Below are 25,460 nucleotides of genomic sequence, written 5' to 3'. Positions count from 1 at the left end.
CCCAACACACAGCCCCAGCATGCCCACGCACACCCCCCAACACACCCCCCCAACACACAGCCCCAGCACGCCCACGCACCCCCCCAACACACACACACACCCCCAACACACAGCCCCAGCAGGCCCACGCACACACCCAACACACCCCCCCCCCAACACACAGCCCCAGCACGCACACACACACCCCCAACACACACCCCCCCCAACACACACACAACCCCCCCAACACACAGCCCCAGCACGCCCACGCACACGCCCACGCACACACCCAACACACACACACACCCCCAACACACACACACACCCCAAACACACAGCCCCAGCAGGCCCACGCACACACCCAACACACCCCCCCCCAACACACAGCCCCAGCACGCACACACACCCCCCCAACACACACCCCCCCCAACACACACACAACCCCCCCAAAACACAGCCCCAGCACGCCCACGCACACGCCCACGCACACACCCAACACACACACACACCCCCAACACACACACACACCCCAAACACACAGCCCCAGCACGCCCACGCACACCCAACACACACAGCCCCAGCACGCACACACCCCCCCCCAACACACACATACACGCCCCCAACACACAGCCCCAGCACGCCCACGCACACACAGCCCCAACACACACACGCCCAACACACACACACACACGCCCAACACACAGCCCCAGCACGCCCACGCACACACCCAACACACACACACACCCCCTACACACAGCCCCAACACACACACACCCAACACACACACACACACGCCCAACACACAGCCCCAGCACGCCCACGCACACACCCAACACCCCCCCCAACACACAGCCCCAGCACGCACACGCCCACGCACACCCAACACACAGCCCCAGCACGCCCACGCACCCCCCCAACACACACACACACCCCCAACACACAGCCCCAGCAGGCACACGCCCACGCACACACACACACCCCAACACACACACACACACGCCCCCAACACACGCACACACACACACACCCAACACACAGCCCCAACACACACACGCCCAACACACACACACACCCAACACACAGCCCCAGCACGCCCACGCACACCCCCCAACACACCCCCCCAACACACAGCCCCAGCACGCCCACACACCCCCCCAACACACACACCCCCCCCAACACACAGCCCCAGCACACACACGCCCAACACACACACACACACACGCCCAACACACAGCCCCAGCACACACACGCACACACACACACACCCAACACACAGCCCCAGCACGCCCACGCACACCCAACACACACAGCCCCAGCACGCCCACGCACCCCCCCAACACACACCCCCCCAACACACACACACACGCCCACAACACACAGCCCCAGCACGCCCACGCACACACCCAACACACACCCCCCCCTACACACAGCCCCAACACACACACGCCCAACACACACACACACACGCCCAACACACAGCCCCAGCACGCACACGCACACCCAACACACAGCCCCAACACACACACGCCCAACACACACACACACACACACACCCAACACACAGCCCCAGCACGCCCACGCACACCCCCCAACACACACCCCCCAACACACAGCCCCAGCACGCACACGCACCCCCCCAACACACACACACACCCCCAACACACAGCCCCAGCACGCACACGCACCCCCCCAACACACACACACACCCCCAACACACAGCCCCAGCACGCCCACGCACCCCCCCAACACACACACACACCCCCAACACACAGCCCCAGCACGCCCACGCACACGCCCACGCACACACCCAACACACACACACACCCCCAACACACAGCCCCAGCACGCACACGCCCACGCACACACACACACCCCAACACACACACACACCCCCAACACACAGCCCCAACACACAGCCCCAGCACGCACACGCCCACGCACCCCCCCAACACACAGCCCCAACACACACACACACACACCCCCAACACACACACACACCCCCAACACACAGCCCCAGCACGCCCACGCTCCCCCCCAACACACACACCCCCAACACACACACACACGCCCCCAACACACAGCCCCAGCACGCCCACGCACCCCCCCAACACACACACACACCCCCTACACACAGCCCCAACACACACACACCCAACACACACACACAGCCCCAACACACACACACACACACCCCCAACACACAGCCCCAGCACGCACACGCACACGCCCACGCACACACCCAACACACAGCCCCAACACACACACACACACCCCCAACACACACACACACCCCCAACACACAGCCCCAACACACACACACACCCCCAACACACAGCCCCAGCACGCCCACGCTCCCCCCCAACACACACACACCACCCCCAACACACAGCCCCAGCACGCCCACGCACCCCCCCAACACACAGCCCCAGCACGCCCACGCACCCCCCCAACACACACACACACCCCCTACACACAGCCCCAACACACACACACCCAACACACACACACACCCCCAACACACAGCCCCAACACACACACACACACCCCCAACACACACACACACCCCCAACACACAGCCCCAGCACGCCCACGCACCCCCCCAACACACAGCCCCAGCACGCCCACGCACCCCCCCAACACACACACACACCCCCTACACACAGCCCCAACACACACACACCCAACACACACACACACCCCCAACACACAGCCCCAACACACACACACACACCCCCAACACACACACACACCCCCAACACACAGCCCCAGCACGCACACGCACACCCCCAACACACACCCCCCAACACACAGCCCCAGCACGCCCACGCACACGCCCACGCACACACCCAACACACACACACACCCCCAACACACACCCCCCAACACACAGCCCCAGCACGCACACGCCCACGCACACACACACACCCCAACACACACACACCCCCAACACACAGCCCCAACACACAGCCCCAGCACGCCCACGCACATGCACACCCAACACACAGCACCAGGACGCCCACGCACACCCCCCCAACACACACACACACCCCCAACACACAGCCCCGGCACGCCCACGCACCCCCCCAACACACACCCCCCCCCCAACACACAGCCCCAGCACGCCCACGCACACGCCCAACACTCACACACACCCCCCAACACACAGCCCCAGCACGCCCACGCACACGCCCAACACACACACACACCCCCCAACACACAGCCACAGCACGCCCACGCACACACACACACACACACACACACACACACACACACACACAGCCCCAGCACGCACACGCACACACACACACACACACACACACACACACACACCCCACTGTGCCAACTACAAACTGCCGGGCCCAGCTAAGAGGTGGGCCCCGCCTTTAGGCCTCGTGTTGAGGCCGTCCGCAGGGGGGAGCCATGGACCGGGGTGGGCTGGAGCTGTCCATCCGTGGGGCGCCGGGCGCCCTCCCCAGCTGCACGCTGGCCCCTAGAGGAGGCTGGTGCGGCTCATCTGCATCGCGCCGCCAGGGCCTGTGAGCGTGCCTCTCCTGGGGGGGCTGTGTGGGGCTGGGGGGGGTCGGCACACCTAGCGTAGCATGGCGCTGTGTTGACACCTTTGAGCCCCTGGAACCAGCGTGGAGACGCCCCCCCCCCCCCCGCTCGCCTGGCTGGCTGCACGTTCCTGGCGCGGGCTGCCCGTGTGCGCCGGACCAGGGTTTCCCGGGGTCACCATGTCCTGGCAAAACAGGAAGCAAGACAATGACGGGCCCTTTATCTCGCCAGCACATTCGTTCTAGGTGCTGACCTCATGCGGGGGGGCGGGGCCGAGGGGGCAAGGTGGGGACAGCAGGGCCCTCCCCTTTGCCCCCTTGTGTGGGGAGGGCAAATGAAGGGCAAGGTGGGGGGGGGGTGGCAGTAGGGGTGTGCGGGTGGGGGGGGGGGCATGTCACCTGTTAAGCGTCTTCCTTGGTTTCAGTGACAGAAGGGCCAGCCCCAGGAGCCCAGCTCTGATGGCTTGGCACGCACCTGCCCCATGGCCAGCGCCAGCCTGGTGAAGGGAGCAGCCCTTCCCCCCCCCCCCGCCCCCCAACCGCCCGCCCCCCACCCACGTGTAGCGACCAGTGTCTCATGCATTGCATGACCCTGCCCCCCGAGCAGGCATGTGACAAAGGCCGCGTGCATGACCCTGCAAACACAGCCAGCCCCTGTGCCAGGGACGAGAGAGAGAGTGTGAGAGAGAGAATGAGTGTGTGTGTGTGTCCTCTAAACCGCAGCCCATGTGCCTGTCCATCCCTGGCCCCCAAAGGCTTAGGGCTAAGCTGTGGGCATCTGCTGGGACAGCACCCCAGCTCCAGAAAGCAGCATTTGGAGGTTGGCGGGGGGGGAGAGGTGTTTTTTCCGGGGCCCACCGGGGTTTCCTCACCCTCTGCAGGTGGTAGTAGGTCCCGACCCTTCCTATCGGGGTGGGACACGAGGGCGAGGAAGTGAAATGTGTGGCACACAAGAGTGTAAAGTTGTTCCCTCGGCACAGTTCGGAAACAAATCGGCTGCAGGGCACACAGCCGGCTCGGGTTATGGAAGGGAGGGGGCCGCCCCGGGGCTTGCAGGGGCCCGATGACAAAGTCCAGAGGCCCTGGGGTGAGGGTGCACCCTCTCGCAGGACCCACTCAAGGAAAACCTGAGAGGTGGGTGATAAGGCTGCCCCCACCTCCTGGAGCACCCGCTCGGGGAGTCCAGGAGGTCTCCAATGCTGGTGGCTTCTGCCAGGACCAGCCTCCGGGGCACCAAGGGGGACTCTGCCACCTGCAGGGGGGAGGTTAATGAGGCAGAAAGCCGGCAGCTTTGCCTGCGTAAGCCCTGGCGGGGGAGCTGCAGCCGTGCAGCCATGTGAAGAATTCCCTGTGTCAGGCCTGGGGAGCTTGCCAGGCCTCGGAGAACAATCGCTGCCAGGAACCAGGGGAGAGGGGAACGGAAAATCCACTGACCGAGCAGGAGATGCAAAAGGAAACGCTGCTCATTGGTGCGGCAGGGCAGTGCGAGGCCCCGATGAGGGGCTGCTCCGATGGGTAGTGAAGGCTTGGGTGCTGGGGAGAGGTCTCCCGCATGGCTGCGCACAGGGCAGACCCTGGGCCTGCCCGCTCCTGGGCCCGAGCGCCTGGAGCTTGGCCCACAGGGAAAGCCCACGGTGCCACATCTTGGGACGGGTGGAGCCAGACGCTCCTTCACCCCAGTCTGCCCACACCCCAGTGGTACAGGGAGCAGGGCAGAAAAGAAAAGGCTCCAGACTCCCCCTGGGACCCATGGCGGTGTACTAATACCAGGCCATGGCCACTGCCGGTTAAACAAGGCTCTTCCCACCTCCTCCTCACCCAGCACGCAGGGCTGGCCAAGCCCGCTGTCTGCTCAGTGCTCATCAGCAGCAGCTCACCACCTACAGCCCTGCAGCTCTTCAGAGCACCAGCAAGAGCCAAGCCCCGAGAGCAGCGCCCAGCAAAACCATGGGCCGTTTCCTTGATCCAAGGATGCCTACGTCCCAGCTAACCGAGGGACACAAGCCTTGTCAGACTGGATGGGGAGGGGGCAACCAAGCTGCTAATAATAGCCAGTACCAGCTGGGTCAGAGGAAGGCGCAAGGAAACTTCCCAATGGACAGTTATGGAATAATCTGTCTTTAGGGGAAGTTCCTTCCTGACTGTTGCCAGGTCGAGGTTAGGCTTGTGCCCTGAAGCATGAGAGTTTTGGACACAGGCTTACAGCTGGCCAATGGCAAAGTTCAAACTGACCTTTCACGGGATTTGATTTTAGCCTTTGTGTTCATTTACACCCTTCTGACGGTGCCTCAGGCAAGTCTTAACCTGTCAATGCAGCATCTGGGATGAGGGGGCCGCCCTGGTTCATCTTCAGCTCTGAATGGCTACTAAAAGGAATGAAATGCAACGCTGGCTAGCTGGGGAGGTGGTTTCTGAGCGCAGAGGGCACTGTAATGCAGCAGACAGAGGTAGAATGAGATACACCTGCTAGAAGATGAAGCCAGACACATTCAGGCACCAATTTTTAACACCAAAGAGGATTCACCAATGGAATTTACCAGGGGGTGGAGGGGAGGCTCCACGCTTGTAAGCTTTAAATCAAGCAGGGGCGCAGGGGTGTCAGTCTAAAGCAAGGTGCTCCAGCTCAGCTGTGAGGTATGGCCTCGATTCAGCCATTATCGGGTGAGGTCTGTGGGTGGGCTATACAGACTAGCTGATCATAACGGTCCCTTCTGGCTTTACCATCTCTGACTCGATGGCCCAAGCCTGAATTTCAAGGGCAGCAGGCTGGAGCGGGCTAATGACCCCCAGGGATAGCCAGCAATAACCAATGGGAAGCAGGCCCACGTGGTGGGCAAGACAGACACAGTTGTGATGGTGAGAGGCTTCAATAAATTTATGTACAAATAATAAAAAGCACAATAAATACAAAAGAGTCTTAAAATACAATGCCTCCGTACAGCCCGACCACTCGCTAGGCAGGTAGATTGCGGTCTTGTTCTGTCTCTGGATACAGACTCACTGTTGAGACTGGCCAGTGCAGTCTCAGGACCCAGATTGTCCTGACAAAGCATCTGCCACATCTCGGACACCAGCTCTCCTCTCTGACATGTGGACGGGGACGTTGGGCTGAGAGCAACTACCCTTTGGATCAGGAGAGAGCGACACAGAGCACCTCCCTCCCCTGCTCCCGGCTGAAGCTCTGAGTACATCAGCAAACACTGTTGTGAGTACATCAGCAAACATTGCAACGTGCAGCTCCCACTGAAGTCAAAAAGCCAGGGGGCTTAGCCACTGACAGCGACAGAAGGATAAATTCCCCAAATCAAGGCCCTTGGTACTGGACATTTTCCTGGGCTGGGCCCTTTAGCACCATAGGGAAAAGGCAGATTCCGTGCCTGTTCTGGAAAGCGACAGGCTGGAGAGAAGTTTCGATTACACGCTGGAGTTGCCCGGCTTTACGCTGAGACACCTCCCAGTCAGGCGCAGCACAAAGCTGCCCCGGCGGAGAATCCTGGCTTGAAGCCGGCTCCGCAGCCGCCGGTGGAAGAACACCGCTCCTTTGGGGCCCTGTTAAAGGCACAAACGCCCCTTGTGTGAAATTCGCCCCAGGGCAGCACAAGTGCCTAGGGCAGGCTCAAGTGGTCCAGAGGCCGCATGCTACCACGTTTGTGCAAGGGCAAATGCCATCTCCTAGTGAGCAACGCCCGCTTGTGCAAAACAAAAAGGCGAGGCTGGCTGTGCAAGCACTCATTTGCACACGGGGAGGGAGGAGATGGATGTGCTCTCACACGGCGCTCTTTAAAGGCTCAAGGCCTTTGGGAGAAGAGCTGGCTCTGCCCTTAACTTCAACGCCGCTTCTTGAACAAGGAGACACTGATCCCAGCGCGGCCAGGAAGCCGGAGGGATGGGCCCGGAGCCGGGTGGGACGGGAAGGATTTCACAGTTTTTGATGTTTTTTGCAGCTAAGCTCTGAGCTGGACAATGGGGATTTGCTGAAAGGGGGGGCAGCAGCTGGGCAGAGAGGGCAAAATAAATCCAAGCGGGTAAGGAGGCCTAGGCAGGACAAGCCGTCCAGCCTGGGTAGCATCACGGAGGGGAGAGGAAACCCGCACCAGGGCCCGTGTGAGAGTTTGCCACAGCAATGCCATGTGTCAGACACGGGGTTTCTGCCCTGGATCGAGCCAGGGGTCCCATTTGGTTTTGCTCCATCTCCCGCCCCAGATCCAAACACACCTGACGCTGACAGGCTTCTGCTTCTCTGCATCAGTGCAGAGAGCTGCCCGGTCACTGGGTCTCCCAGAGCCCTTTGGAGCCAAAGAGCAATTCCTGGCTCCTCTGCTGGAGCAGGCAGTTCAAGCCCCCCTCCCCGTCCCCGCCACTCCGGTCAGGCGGAAGCACGGGTCTGGTTTAACAATCCTCCGCCTCTTTGACATGAAAGGCTGCAGCTTACTGTCACGACTCGGGCCGCGCCGCTGACAGCGCCAGCGAGGGCGTCAAGCGCCAACCTCCGAGCGACCTCAGGCTCCCAACAATGGCCTGTTGAGCCAGGCCGGGATTAGGCACTAAGACCCTGCCGGCCGGTACAAAGCATGGGGCCGTGGTTAAAAGCCAGGGGGCTGGGGACGCACTTTCAAGTGCTCAGCACATATAAGATACGGGCCAGCGCACCGTGGCCTCGGTGTCAGCAGAAAGCCAGCCTTGCCCGGGTCCCAACAGGGCTCCGCGCGAGATGGGGGTCATTTGGAGGTGAGACGCAGAGGATCAGAGCAGGGGGCCGTGGAAGGGTGCGTGGGAAATTGGGAGGTTGGTCGGGGATCCCGTGGGACTGGGTGGGAGACCAGGGTGGGCTCCCAAGGGTGCGGGAGGGGCGGGGAGGAGGGAACCTCTAGGACGATGGGAAAGCTAGAGATGGCCAGGGTGAAGAACGGCAGCACGGCAGTTACTCCCCTGCCCCAGCCCAGCTCCATCCAGGCAGCGTGGCTGGTGGTAATCCCTGAAGATCTGGCTCCCTGGTAATGCGAGAGGCTCTCAGGAAATGCCGGGGTTCCTCGTGCTGGCTGCACCATCTCCTCGCCCACTGGCAGAGGGCACAGGGGCAGACACCCTGCCACTGGGGTGACAAAGGCATGGCTCAGTGGCACCCCTTGCCCCCAGGGAGATGAAAGGGTTAACTACAGGTTGGTTTCTGGAGAGCTGGGGGTCCAGGAAGCCCTAGGGCCCCCTCCGTATCTCTGGGGAAAAGCCCAGCAATGGGTGACGGGGCTGGGGCAAGGGGGAACCCCGAAGGCGGTAGCATCGTTCCCAAAAGGGTGGGGTGACAGGCCGATCTGATTTCCACTGGTCTGTCCCCGCCACATGGCAGGGCCCAAGGCACCCCAGCCCCACAGCAGAAGCCACGGCCCCAAACCCCGCCCGAGTAGTGTAAACAGGCCCCATCCTCACTAAGGAGCGTCCCAGAGGGGAACAGGCCTCAAGGTCCCAGCACGTCTCCAGCTAGGAACTGGTCAGGGCCGAGGGTCCGTTACCAGGAGAGGGCGAGGCCCATGCTATGAAGACATTCCTTGGTGGCAGCTCCGTGAGTCCTCAGGGATCCTCCCAGGTCCCCGGCCTCCCAGAGCCCTACCTAGTCCTGGGAGAGGCTGGCGGCCGACTGGGGATCCTTCAGGGTCCCTTGGGGGTAGCGACAAAGTCAGAGTCTGCTGCAGGTGCCTGTGGCTGGGTCCAGATCACACTTGGGCTTCATGGAGCACGTCGGGGCTGTGGGAGGAAAGGCCTCCCCGTGCCACGCGGGGCCACCCGGCTGGCTCACTTCCGGCGCCGCATGTCCTCCATGCTGACGCGGCCCCAGACGCCCACCACGAAGGTCTCGATCTCGCACTCGTTGGCACCCCGGGCAATGCGGAAGTAGCCGTCCTCGCCCCAGTGCTTGCCCCAGGAGTTCGCAGCCACCTGCAGGGAGGCAAGAAAAAGACAGTAAAAGATGTTAGCAGCCGAGTCTGTGTGCAGTACGTATGTCTACGTAGCACGCAGCCAGCCAGACGCACACACAGACAGACGCACGCACAGACAGGCAGACGCACGCACAGACAGACAGACGCAAACACAGACAGACACACGCATGCACAGACAGACGCACGCACAGACAGGCAGACGCACACACAGACAGACGCACACACAGACAGACACACACGCACAGACAGACGCACACACAGACAGACACACACACGCACAGAGAGATGCACGCACAGACAGACAGATGCACACACAGACAGACACACACACGCACAGACAGATAGACGCACACACAGACAGACACACGCACGCACAGGCAGACGCACGCACAGACAGACAGACGCACAGACAGACTCACGCACGCACAGACAGACGCACACGTAGACAGACGCACGCACAGACAGACGCACACGTAGACAGAAGCACGCACAGACAGACGCACGCACAGACAGACGCACGCACAGACAGACAGACGCACACACAGACAGACAGACGCACGCACAGGCAGATGCACGCACAGACAGACAGACGCACGCACAGGCAGACAGACGCACACGCAGACAGACGCACGCACGCACAGGCAGACGTACGCACAGACAGACAGACAGACACACAGACAGACGCATGCACAGACAGACACACGCACGCACAGGCAGACGCACGCACAGACAGACAGACGCACACACAGACAGACGCACACGCACAGGCAGACGCACACACAGACAGACAGACGCACGCACGCACAGACAGACGCACGCACAGACAGGCAGACGCACACACAGACAGAGACACACACGCACAGAGAGACGCACGCACAGACAGACAGACGCACACACAGACAGACACACACACGCACAGACAGATAGACGCACACACAGACAGACACACGCACGCACAGGCAGACGCACGCACAGACAGACAGACGCACACGCAGACAGACGCACACACAGACAGACGCACACGCACAGACAGACGCACACACAGACAGACGCACGCACAGACAGACGCACACACAGACAGAGAGACGCACGCACAGACAGACGCACACACAGACAGACGCACACGCACAGACAGACGCACACACAGACAGACACACACACGCACAGACAGACGCACGCACACACAGACAGACACGCACAGACAGACGCACGCACAGACAGACGCACGCACGCACAGGCAGACGCACGCACAGGCAGACGCACGCACAGACAGACAGACGCACGCACACACAGACAGATGCACGCACAGACAGACACACACACGCACAGACAGACAGACGCACGCACAGACAGAAGCACGCACGCACAGGCAGACGCACGCACAGGCAGACGCACACACAGACAGACAGACGCACACACTGACAGACACACACACACGCACAGACAGACGCACACACAGACAGACACACACATGCACAGAGAGACAGACGCACAGCCACCCAGACGCACGCACGCACAGGCAGATGCACGCACAGACAGACAGACAGACAGACAGACACATGCATGCACAGACAGACGCACGCACAGACAGACAGACGCACACACAGACAGACAGACGCACGCACAGGCAGACGCACGCACAGACAGACAGACGCACACGCAGACAGACGAACGCACGCACAGGCAGACGTACGCACAGACAGACAGACACACAGACAGACGCACGCGCACACATAAAGACAGACAGACGCACGCACAGACAGACAGACAGACACACACACACAGATAGACGCACACACAGACAGACACACGCACGCACAGGCAGACGCACGCACAGGCAGACAGACGCACACACAGACAGACGCACACGCACAGACAGACGCACACACAGACAGACACACACACGCACAGACAGACGCACGCACACACAGACAGACACGCACAGACAGACGCACGCACAGACAGACGCACGCACGCACAGGCAGACGCACGCACAGACAGACAGACGCACGCACACACAGACAGATGCACGCACAGACAGACACACACACGCACAGACAGACAGACGCACGCACAGACAGAAGCACGCACGCACAGGCAGACGCACGCACAGGCAGACGCACACACAGACAGACAGACGCACACACTGACAGACACAAACACACGCACAGACAGACGCACACACAGACAGACACACACATGCACAGAGAGACAGACGCACAGCCACCCAGACGCACGCACGCACAGGCAGATGCACGCACAGACAGACAGACAGACAGACACATGCATGCACAGACAGACGCACGCACAGACAGACAGACGCACACACAGACAGACAGACGCACGCACAGGCAGACGCACGCACAGACAGACAGACGCACACGCAGACAGACGAACGCACGCACAGGCAGACGTACGCACAGACAGACAGACACACAGACAGACGCACGCGCACACATAAAGACAGACAGACGCACGCACAGACAGACAGACAGACACACACACACAGATAGACGCACACACAGACAGACACACGCACGCACAGGCAGACGCACGCACAGGCAGACAGACGCACACACAGACAGACGCACAGACGCACAGACAGACGCACGCACACAGAGACAGACACGCACAGACAGACGCACGCACAGACAGACAGACACATGCACGCACAGGCAGACGCACACACAGGCAGACGCACGCACAGACAGACAGACGCACGCACGCACAGACAGACACACACACGCACAGACAGACAGACGCACGCACAGACAGAAGCACGCACGTACAGGCAGACGCACGCACAGGCAGACGCACACACAGGCAGACGCACGCACAGACAGACAGACGCACGCACGCACAGACAGACAGACGCACGCACAGACAGACACACACACGCACAGACAGACAGACGCACGCACAGACAGAAGCACGCCCGTACAGGCAGACGCACGCACAGGCAGATGCACACACAGACAGACAGACGCACACACTGACAGACACACACACACGCACAGACAGACGCACACACAGACAGACACACACACGCACAGAGAGACAGACGCACAGCCACCCAGACGCACGCACGCACAGGCAGATGCACGCACAGACAGACAGACAGACAGACAGACAGACGCACGCACAGACAGACAGACGCACACACAGACAGACAGACGCACGCACAGGCAGACGCACGCACAGACAGACAGACGCACGCACAGACAGACAGATGCACCCACAGGCAGACGTACGCACAGACAGACAGACACACAGACAGACGCACGCACAGACAGAGGCACGCACAGACAGACGCACGCACAGACAGACAGACACACACAAACACAGATAGACGCACGCACGCACAGGCAGACGCACGCACAGACAGACAGACGCACACACAGACAGACGCACACACGCACAGACAGACACAAGCACAGACAGACAGACAGACGCATGCACAGGCAGACGCACGCACAGGCAGACAGACGCACACGCAGACACATGCACGCACAGACAGACGCACGCACAGACAGACGCACGCACGCACAGACAGACAGACGCATGCACAGACAGACAGACGCACGCACAGACAGACACACACACGCACAGACAGACGCACGCACAGGCAGACGCACGCACAGACAGACAGACACACAAACAGACACACACACGCACAGACAGACAGACGCACGCACAGACAGACACACGCACGCACAGACAGACGCACGCACAGACAGACAGACAGACGCACGCACAGGCAGACGCACGCACAAACAGACAGACGCACACGCAGACAGACGCACGCACAGGCAGACGTACGCACAGACAGACAGACAAACAGACAGACACATGCACGCACAGACAGACGCACGCACAGACAGACGCACGCACGCACAGACAGACAGACGCATGCACAGACAGACAGACGCACGCACAGACAGACGCACGCACAGACAGACAGACGCATGCACAGATAGACAGACGCACGCACAGACATACGCACGCACAGACAGACGCACGCACAGGCAGACGCACGCACAGACAGACAGACACACAAACAGACACACACACGCACAGACAGACAGACGCACGCACAGACAGACACACGCACGCACAGACAGACGCACGCACAGGCAGACGCACGCACAAACAGACAGACGCACACGCAGACAGACGCACGCACAGGCAGACGTACGCACAGACAGACAGACACACAGACAGACACATGCACGCACAGACAGACGCACGCACAGACAGACGCACGCACGCACAGACAGACAGACGCATGCACAGACAGACGCACAGACGCACAGACAGACGCACGCACACAGAGACAGACACGCACAGACAGACGCACGCACAGACAGACAGACACATGCACGCACAGGCAGACGCACACACAGGCAGACGCACGCACAGACAGACAGACGCACGCACGCACAGACAGACACACACACGCACAGACAGACAGACGCACGCACAGACAGAAGCACGCACGTACAGGCAGACGCACGCACAGGCAGACGCACACACAGGCAGACGCACGCACAGACAGACAGACGCACGCACGCACAGACAGACAGACGCACGCACAGACAGACACACACACGCACAGACAGACAGACGCACGCACAGACAGAAGCACGCCCGTACAGGCAGACGCACGCACAGGCAGATGCACACACAGACAGACAGACGCACACACTGACAGACACACACACACGCACAGACAGACGCACACACAGACAGACACACACACGCACAGAGAGACAGACGCACAGCCACCGAGACGCACGCACGCACAGGCAGATGCACGCACAGACAAACAGACAGACAGACAGACAGACGCACGCACAGACAGACAGACGCACACACAGACAGACAGACGCACGCACAGGCAGACGCACGCACAGACAGACAGACGCACGCACAGACAGACAGACGCACCCACAGGCAGACGTACGCACAGACAGACAGACACACAGACAGACGCACGCACAGACAGAGGCACGCACAGACAGACGCACGCACAGACAGACAGACACACACACACACAGATAGACGCACGCACGCACAGGCAGACGCACGCACAGACAGACAGACGCACACACAGACAGACGCACACACGCACAGACAGACACAAGCACAGACAGACAGACAGACGCATGCACAGGCAGACGCACGCACAGGCAGACAGACGCACACGCAGACACATGCACGCACAGACAGACGCACGCACAGACAGACGCACGCACGCACAGACAGACAGACGCATGCACAGACAGACAGACGCACGCACAGACAGACACACACACGCACAGACAGACGCACGCACAGGCAGACGCACGCACAGACAGACAGACACACAAACAGACACACACACGCACAGACAGACGCACGCACAGACAGACACACGCACGCACAGACAGACGCACGCACAGACAGACAGACAGACGCACGCACAGGCAGACGCACGCACAAACAGACAGACGCACACGCAGACAGACGCACGCACAGGCAGACGTACGCACAGACAGACAGACACACAGACAGACACATGCACGCACAGACAGACGCACGCACAGACAGACGCACGCACGCACAGACAGACGCATGCACAGACAGACAGACGCACGCACAGACAGACGCACGCACAGACAGACAGACGCATGCACAGATAGACAGACGCACGCACAGACATACGCACGCACGCACAGACAGACGCACGCACAGGCAGACGCACGCACAGACAGACAGACACACAAACAGACACACACACGCACAGACAGACAGACGCACGCACAGACAGACACACGCACGCACAGACAGACGCACGCACAGACAGACAGACAGACGCACGCACAGGCAGACGCACGCACAAACAGACAGACGCACACGCAGACAGACGCACGCACAGGCAGACGTACGCACAGACAGACAGACACACAGACAGACACATGCACGCACAGACAGACGCATGCACAGACAGACGCACGCACGCACAGACAGACAGACGCATGCACAGACAGACAGACGCACGCACAGACAGACGCACGCACAGACAGACAGACGCATGCACAGATAGACAGACGCACGCACAGACATACGCACGCACGCACAGACAGACGCACGCACAGACAGACACACGCACAGACAGACACAAGCACAGACAGACAGACAGACGCATGCACAGGCAGACGCACGCACAGGCAGACAGACGCACACGCAGACAGACGCACACACAGACAGACGCACACACGCACAGACAGACACAAGCACAGACAGACAGACAGACGCACGCACAGGCAGACAGACGCACACGCAGACACATGCACGCACAGACAGACGCACGCACAGACAGACGCACGCACGCACAGACAGACAGACGCATGCACAGACAGACAGACGCACGCACAGACAGACACACACACGCACAGACAGACGCACGCACAGGCAGACGCACGCACAGACAGACAGACACACAAACAGACACACACACGCACAGACAGACAGACGCACGCACAGACAGACACACGCACGCACAGACAGACGCACGCACAGACAGACAGACAGACGCACGCACAGGCAGACGCACGCACAAACAGACAGACGCACACGCAGACAGACGCACGCACAGGCAGACGTACGCACAGACAGACGCACGCACGCACAGACAGACAGACGCATGCACAGACAGACAGACGCACGCACAGACAGACGCACGCACAGACAGACAGACGCATGCACAGATAGACAGACGCACGCACAGACATACGCACGCACAGACAGACGCACGCACAGACAGACGCACGCACAGACAGACAGACGCATGAACAGACAGACGCACGCACAGACATACGCACGCACGCACAGACAGACGCACGCACAGACAGACAGACGCACGCACAGGCAGACGCACGAACGCACAGACAGACGCACGCACAGACAGACGCACGCACAGACAGAAAGACAGACGCACGCACAGACAGACGCACGCACACACAGACAGACGCACGCACAGACAGACGCACACACAGACAGACAGACAGACGCACGCACAGACAGACGCACGCACAGACAGACAGACAGATGCACGCACAGACAGACGCACGCACAGACAGACACACGCACGCACAGACAGACACACACACGCACAGACAGACGCACGCACAGACAGACAGAAAGACGCACGCACAGACAGGCGCACGCACGCACAGGCAGACGCACGCACAGACAGACAGACACACAGACAGACACATGCACGCACAGACAGACGCACGCACAGACAGACAGACAGACGCACGCACAGGCAGACGCACGCACAAACAGACAGACGCACACGCAGACAGACGCACGCACAGGCAGACGTACGCACAGACAGACAGACACACAGACAGACACATGCACGCACAGACAGACGCATGCACAGACAGACGCACGCACGCACAGACAGACAGACGCATGCACAGACAGACAGACGCACGCACAGACAGACGCACGCACAGACAGACAGACGCATGCACAGATAGACAGACGCACGCACAGACATACGCACGCACGCACAGACAGACGCACGCACAGACAGACACACGCACAGACAGACACAAGCACAGACAGACAGACAGACGCATGCACAGGCAGACGCACGCACAGGCAGACAGACGCACACGCAGACAGACGCACACACAGACAGACGCACACACGCACAGACAGACACAAGCACAGACAGACAGACAGACGCACGCACAGGCAGACAGACGCACACGCAGACACATGCACGCACAGACAGACGCACGCACAGACAGACGCACGCACGCACAGACAGACAGACGCATGCACAGACAGACAGACGCACGCACAGACAGACACACACACGCACAGACAGACGCACGCACAGGCAGACGCACGCACAGACAGACAGACACACAAACAGACACACACACGCACAGACAGACAGACGCACGCACAGACAGACACACGCACGCACAGACAGACGCACGCACAGACAGACAGACAGACGCACGCACAGGCAGACGCACGCACAAACAGACAGACGCACACGCAGACAGACGCACGCACAGGCAGACGTACGCACAGACAGACAGACACACAGACAGACACATGCACGCACAGACAGACGCACGCACAGACAGACGCACGCACGCACAGACAGACAGACGCATGCACAGACAGACAGACGCACGCACAGACAGACGCACGCACAGACAGACAGACGCATGCACAGATAGACAGACGCACGCACAGACATACGCACGCACAGACAGACGCACGCACAGACAGACGCACGCACAGACAGACAGACGCATGAACAGACAGACGCACGCACAGACATACGCACGCACGCACAGACAGACGCACGCACAGACAGACAGACGCACGCACAGGCAGACGCACGAACGCACAGACAGACGCACGCACAGACAGACGCACGCACAGACAGAAAGACAGACGCACGCACAGACAGACGCACGCACACACAGACAGACGCACGCACAGACAGACGCACACACAGACAGACAGACAGACGCACGCACAGACAGACGCACGCACAGACAGACAGACAGATGCACGCACAGACAGACGCACGCACAGACAGACACACGCACGCACAGACAGACACACACACGCACAGACAGACGCACGCACAGACAGACAGAAAGACGCACGCACAGACAGGCGCACGCACGCACAGGCAGACGCACGCACAGACAGACAGACACACAGACAGACACATGCACGCAGAGACAGACGCACGCACACACAGACGCACGCACAGACAGACACACACACGCACAGACAGACAGACGCACGCACAGACAGACGCACGCACGCACAGACAGACGCACGCACAGACAGACACACGCACGCACAGACAGACACACCCACGCACAGACAGACGCACGCACAGACAGACAGAAAGAAGCACGCACAGGCAGACGCACGCGCAAACAGACAGACGCACACGCAGACAGACGCACGCACAGACAGACAGACGCATGCACAGACAGACAGAGGCACGCACAGACAGACGCACGCACGCACAGGCAGACGCACGCACAGACAGACGCACGCACAGACAGACACACGCACGCACAGACAGACACACACACGCACAGACGCACGCACAGACAGACAGACGCACGCACAGGCAGACGCACGGACAAACAGACAGACACACACACAGACAGACGCACGCACGCACAGACAGACACACGCACGCACAGACAGACACGCACAGACAGACAGACAGACGCACGCACAGACAGACGCACGCACGCTAAGGCAGACGCACGCACAGACAGACAGACAGATGCACGCACAGACAGACGCACGCACAGACAGACACACGCACGCACAGACAGACACACACACGGACAGACAGACGCACGCACAGACAGACAGACAGACGCACGCACAGGCAGACGCACGCACAAACAGACAGAGGCACACGCAGACAGACGCACGCATGCACAGGCAGACGTACGCACAGACAGACAGACGCACACACTGACAGACACACACACGCACAGACAGACGCACACACAGACAGACACACACGCACAGAGAGACAGACGCACAGCCACCCAGACGCACGCACGCACAGGCAGATGCACGCACAGACAGACAGACAGAGAGACAGACACACGCATGCACAGACAGACGCACGCACAGACAGACAGACGCACACACAGACAGACAGACGCACGCACAGGCAGACGCACGCACAGACAGACAGACGCACACGCAGACAGACGCACGCACGCACAGGCAGACGTACGCACAGACAGACAGACAGACGCACGCACAGGCAGACGCACGCACAGACAGACAGACGCACACGCAGACAGACGCACGCACGCACAGGCAGACGTACGCACAGACAGACAGACACACAGACAGACGCACGCACAGACAGACGCACGCAGAGACAGACGCATGCGCACACATAAAGACAGACAGACGCACGCACAGACAGACACACACACACACAGATAGACGCACACACAGACAGACACACGCACGCACAGGCAGACGCACGCACAGACAGACAGACGCACACACAGACAGACGCACAGACGCACGGACAGACGCACGCACAGACAGACGCACACGCACAGACAGACGCACACAGAGACAGATACACACACGCACAGACAGACGCACGCACACACAGACAGACACGCACAGACAGACGCACGCACAAACAGACGCACGCACAGACAGACAGACACATGCACGCAAAGGCAGATGCACGCACAGGCAGACGCACGCACAGACAGACAGACGCACGCACAGACAGACACACGCACGCACAGACAGACGCACGCACAGACAGACAGACAGATGCACGCACAGACAGACAGACGCAGGCACAGACAGACACACACACGCACAGACAGACAGACTCACGCACAGACAGAAGCACGCACGTACAGGCAGACGCACGCACAGGCAGACGCACACACAGACAGACAGACGCACACACTGACAGACACACACACACGCACAGACAGACGCACACACAGACAGACGCACGCACGCACAGACAGACACACGCACGCACAGACAGACACACGCACAAACAGACAGACGCACACGCAGACAGACGCACGCATGCACAGGCAGACGCACGCACAGACAGACAGACAGACGCACACACAGGCAGATGCACGCACAGACAGACAGACGCACACGCAGAGAGACGCACGCACGCACAGGCAGACGTACGCACAGACAGACAGACACACAGACAGACACATGCACGCACAGACAGACGCACGCACAGACAGACGCACGCACAGACAGACACACGCACGCACAGACAGACAGACGCATGCACAGAGAGACAGACGCACGCACAGACAGACGCACCCACGCACAGGCAGACGCACGCACAGACAGACAGACGCATGCACAGACAGACGGACGCACGCACAGACAGACGCACGCACGCACAGACAGACGCACGCACAGACAGACAGACAGATGCACGCACAGACAGACGCACGCACAGACAGACGCTCGCACGCACAGACAGACACACGCACGCACAGACAGACAGACGCACGCACAGACAGACACACACACGCACAGACAGACAGACGCATGCACAGACAGACAGACGCACGCACAGACAGACGCACGCATGCACAGGCAGACGCACGCACAGACAGACAGACGCACACGCAGACAGACGCACGCACGCACAGACAGACAGACACACAGACAGACACATGCACGCACAGACAGACGCACGCACAGACAGACGCACGCACGCACAGGCAGACGCACGCACAGACAGACACACACACGCACAGGCAGACGTACGCGCAGACAGACAGACACACAGACAGACGCACGCACAGACAGAGGCACGCAGAGACAGATGCACGCAGAGACAGACGCACGCGCACACATAAAGACAGACAGACGCACGCACAGACAGACACACACACACACACACACAGATAGACGCACACACAGACAGACACACGCTCGCACAGGCAGACGCACGCACAGACAGACAGACGCACACACAGACAGAAGCACAGACGCACGGACAGACGCACGCACAGACAGACGCACACGCACAGACAGACGCACACACAGACAGATACACACACGCACAGACAGACGCACGCACACACAGACAGACACGCACAGGCAGACGCACGCACAGACAGACAGACACATGCACGCAAAGGCAGACGCACGCACAGGCAGACGCATGCACAGACAGACAGACGCACGCACGCACAGACAGACAGACGCACGCACAGACAGACAGACGCACGCACGCACAGACAGACAGACGCACGCACAGACAGACACACACACGCACAGACAGACAGACGCACGCACAGACAGAAGCACGCACGTACAGGCAGACGCACGCACAGGCAGACGCACGCACAGACAGACAGACGCACACACTGACAGACACACACACACGCACAGACAGACGCACACACAGACAGACACACGCACAGACAGACAGACACACACGCAGACAGACGCACGCACGCACAGGCAGACGTACGCACAGACAGACAGACACACAGACAGACACATGCACGCACTGACAGACGCACGCACAGACAGACGCACGCACAGACAGACACACACATTCACAGACAGACGCACGCACGCACAGGCAGACGCACGCACAGACAGACAGACGCATGCACAGACAGACAGACGCACGCACAGACAGACGCACGCACGCACAGACAGACGCACGCACAGACAGACAGATGCACGCACAGACAGACGCACGCACAGACAGACGCACGCACGCACAGACAGACACACGCACGCACAGACAGACACACACACGCACAGACAGACAGACGCATGCACAGACAGACGCACGCACGCACAGGCAGACGCACGCACAGACAGACAGACGCACACGCAGACAGACGCACGCATGCACAGGCAGACGTACGCACAGACAGACAGACAGACGCACACACAGGCAGAGGCACGCACAGACAGACACACACGCACAGACAGACGCACGCACAGACAGACAGACGCACACACAGACAGACTCACGCACGCACAGACAGACGCACGCACAGACAGACACACGCACGCACAGACAGACACACACACGCACAGACGCACGCACAGACAGACAGACAGACGCACGCACAGGCAGACGCACGCACAAACAGACAGACACACACACAGACAGACGCACGCACGCACAGACAGACACACGCACGCACAGACAGACACGCACAGACAGACAGACAGACGCACGCACAGACAGACGCACGCACGCTAAGGCAGACGCACGCACAGACAGACAGACAGATGCACGCACAGACAGACGCACGCACAGACAGACACACGCACGCACAGACAGACACACACACGGACAGACAGACGCACGCACAGACAGACAGACAGACGCACGCACAGGCAGACGCACGCACAAACAGACAGAGGCACACGCAGACAGACGCACGCATGCACAGGCAGACGTACGCACAGACAGACAGACGCACACACTGACAGACACACACACGCACAGACAGACGCACACACAGACAGACACACACGCACAGAGAGACAGACGCACAGCCACCCAGACGCACGCACGCACAGGCAGATGCACGCACAGACAGACAGACAGAGAGACAGACACACGCATGCACAGACAGACGCACGCACAGACAGACAGACGCACACACAGACAGACAGACGCACGCACAGGCAGACGCATGCACAGACAGACAGACGCACACGCAGACAGACGCACGCACGCACAGGCAGACGTACGCACAGACAGACAGACAGACGCACGCACAGGCAGACGCACGCACAGACAGACAGACGCACACGCAGACAGACGCACGCACGCACAGGCAGACGTACGCACAGACAGACAGACACACAGACAGACGCACGCACAGACAGAGGCACGCACAGACAGACGCACGCAGAGACAGACGCATGCGCACACATAAAGACAGACAGACGCACGCACAGACAGACACACACACACACACAGATAGACGCACACACAGACAGACACACGCACGCACAGGCAGACGCACGCACAGACAGACAGACGCACACACAGACAGACGCACAGACGCACGGACAGACGCACGCACAGACAGACGCACACGCACAGACAGACGCACACAGAGACAGATACACACACGCACAGACAGACGCACGCACACACAGACAGACACGCACAGACAGACGCACGCACAAACAGACGCACGCACAGACAGACAGACACATGCACGCAAAGGCAGATGCACGCACAGGCAGACGCACGCACAGACAGACAGACGCACGCACAGACAGACACACGCACGCACAGACAGACGCACGCACAGACAGACAGACAGATGCACGCACAGACAGACAGACGCAGGCACAGACAGACACACACACACACAGACAGACAGACTCACGCACAGACAGAAGCACGCACGTACAGGCAGACGCACGCACAGGCAGACGCACACACAGACAGACAGACGCACACACTGACAGACACACACACACGCACAGACAGACGCACACACAGACAGACGCATGCACGCACAGACAGACACAGGCACGCACAGACAGACACACGCACAAACAGACAGACGCACACGCAGACAGACGCACGCATGCACAGGCAGACGCACGCACAGACAGACAGACAGACGCACACACAGGCAGATGCACGCACAGACAGACAGACGCACACGCAGAGAGACGCACGCACGCACAGGCAGACGTACGCACAGACAGACAGACACACAGACAGACACATGCACGCACAGACAGACGCACGCACAGACAGACGCACGCACAGACAGACACACGCACGCACAGACAGACAGACGCATGCACAGAGAGACAGACGCACGCACAGACAGACGCACCCACGCACAGGCAGACGCACGCACAGACAGACAGACGCATGCACAGACAGACGGACGCACGCACAGACAGACGCACGCACGCACAGACAGACGCACGCACAGACAGACAGACAGATGCACGCACAGACAGACGCACGCACAGACAGACGCTCGCACGCACAGACAGACACACGCACGCACAGACAGACAGACGCACGCACAGACAGACACACACACGCACAGACAGACAGACGCATGCACAGACAGACAGACGCACGCACAGACAGACGCACGCATGCACAGGCAGACGCACGCACAGACAGACAGACGCACACGCAGACAGACGCACGCACGCACAGACAGACAGACACACAGACAGACACATGCACGCACAGACAGACGCACGCACAGACAGACGCACGCACGCACAGGCAGACGCACGCACAGACAGACACACACACGCACAGGCAGACGTACGCGCAGACAGACAGACACACAGACAGACGCACGCACAGACAGAGGCACGCAGAGACAGATGCACGCAGAGACAGACGCACGCGCACACATAAAGACAGACAGACGCACGCACAGACAGACACACACACACACACACAGATAGACGCACACACAGACAGACACACGCTCGCACAGGCAGACGCACGCACAGACAGACAGACGCACACACAGACAGAAGCACAGACGCACGGACAGACGCACGCACAGACAGACGCACACGCACAGACAGACGCACACACAGACAGATACACACACGCACAGACAGACGCACGCACACACAGACAGACACGCACAGACAGACGCACGCACAGACAGACAGACACATGCACGCAAAGGCAGACGCACGCACAGGCAGACGCACGCACAGACAGACAGACGCACGCACGCACAGACAGACAGACGCACGCACAGACAGACAGACGCACGCACGCACAGACAGACAGACGCACGCACAGACAGACACACACACGCACAGACAGACAGACGCACGCACAGACAGAAGCACGCACGTACAGGCAGACGCACGCACAGGCAGACGCACGCACAGACAGACAGACGCACACACTGACAGACACACACACACGCACAGACAGACGCACACACAGACAGACACACGCACAGACAGACAGACACACACGCAGACAGACGCACGCACGCACAGGCAGACGTACGCACAGACAGACAGACACACAGACAGACACATGCACGCACTGACAGACGCACGCACAGACAGACGCACGCACAGACAGACACACACACTCACAGACAGACGCACGCACGCACAGGCAGACGCACGCACAGACAGACAGACGCATGCACAGACAGACAGACGCACGCACAGACAGACGCACGCACGCACAGACAGACGCACGCACAGACAGACAAATGCACGCACAGACAGACGCACGCACAGACAGACGCACGCACGCACAGACAGACACACGCACGCACAGACAGACACACACACGCACAGACAGACAGACGCATGCACAGACAGACACACGCACGCACAGACAGACAGATGAATGCACAGACAGACAGACGCACGCACAGACAGACACACGCACGCACAGACA

General features: G+C 60.3%; 1 protein-coding gene across 1 annotated transcript in view; it reads right to left on the bottom strand.

The window, feature by feature from the left end:
* Window positions 1–9,320: 9,320 nt before the first annotated feature.
* Window positions 9,321–25,460, bottom strand: part of TINAGL1 (tubulointerstitial nephritis antigen like 1) — a 51,843-nt gene continuing 35,703 nt past the window's right edge. The window contains exon 11 of the mRNA XM_077838034.1: window positions 9,321–9,464. Coding sequence (XP_077694160.1) covers window positions 9,321–9,464 — 144 coding nt within the window. The remainder of the gene's footprint in view (window positions 9,465–25,460) is intronic.

This window comes from Eretmochelys imbricata, chromosome 19 (assembly GCF_965152235.1).
Source record: "Eretmochelys imbricata isolate rEreImb1 chromosome 19, rEreImb1.hap1, whole genome shotgun sequence".
Lineage (NCBI taxonomy): Eukaryota > Metazoa > Chordata > Testudines > Cheloniidae > Eretmochelys > Eretmochelys imbricata.
The sequence above is the reverse complement of the archived record's forward strand: the minus strand, read 5'-3'. Positions and strand labels throughout refer to the sequence as shown.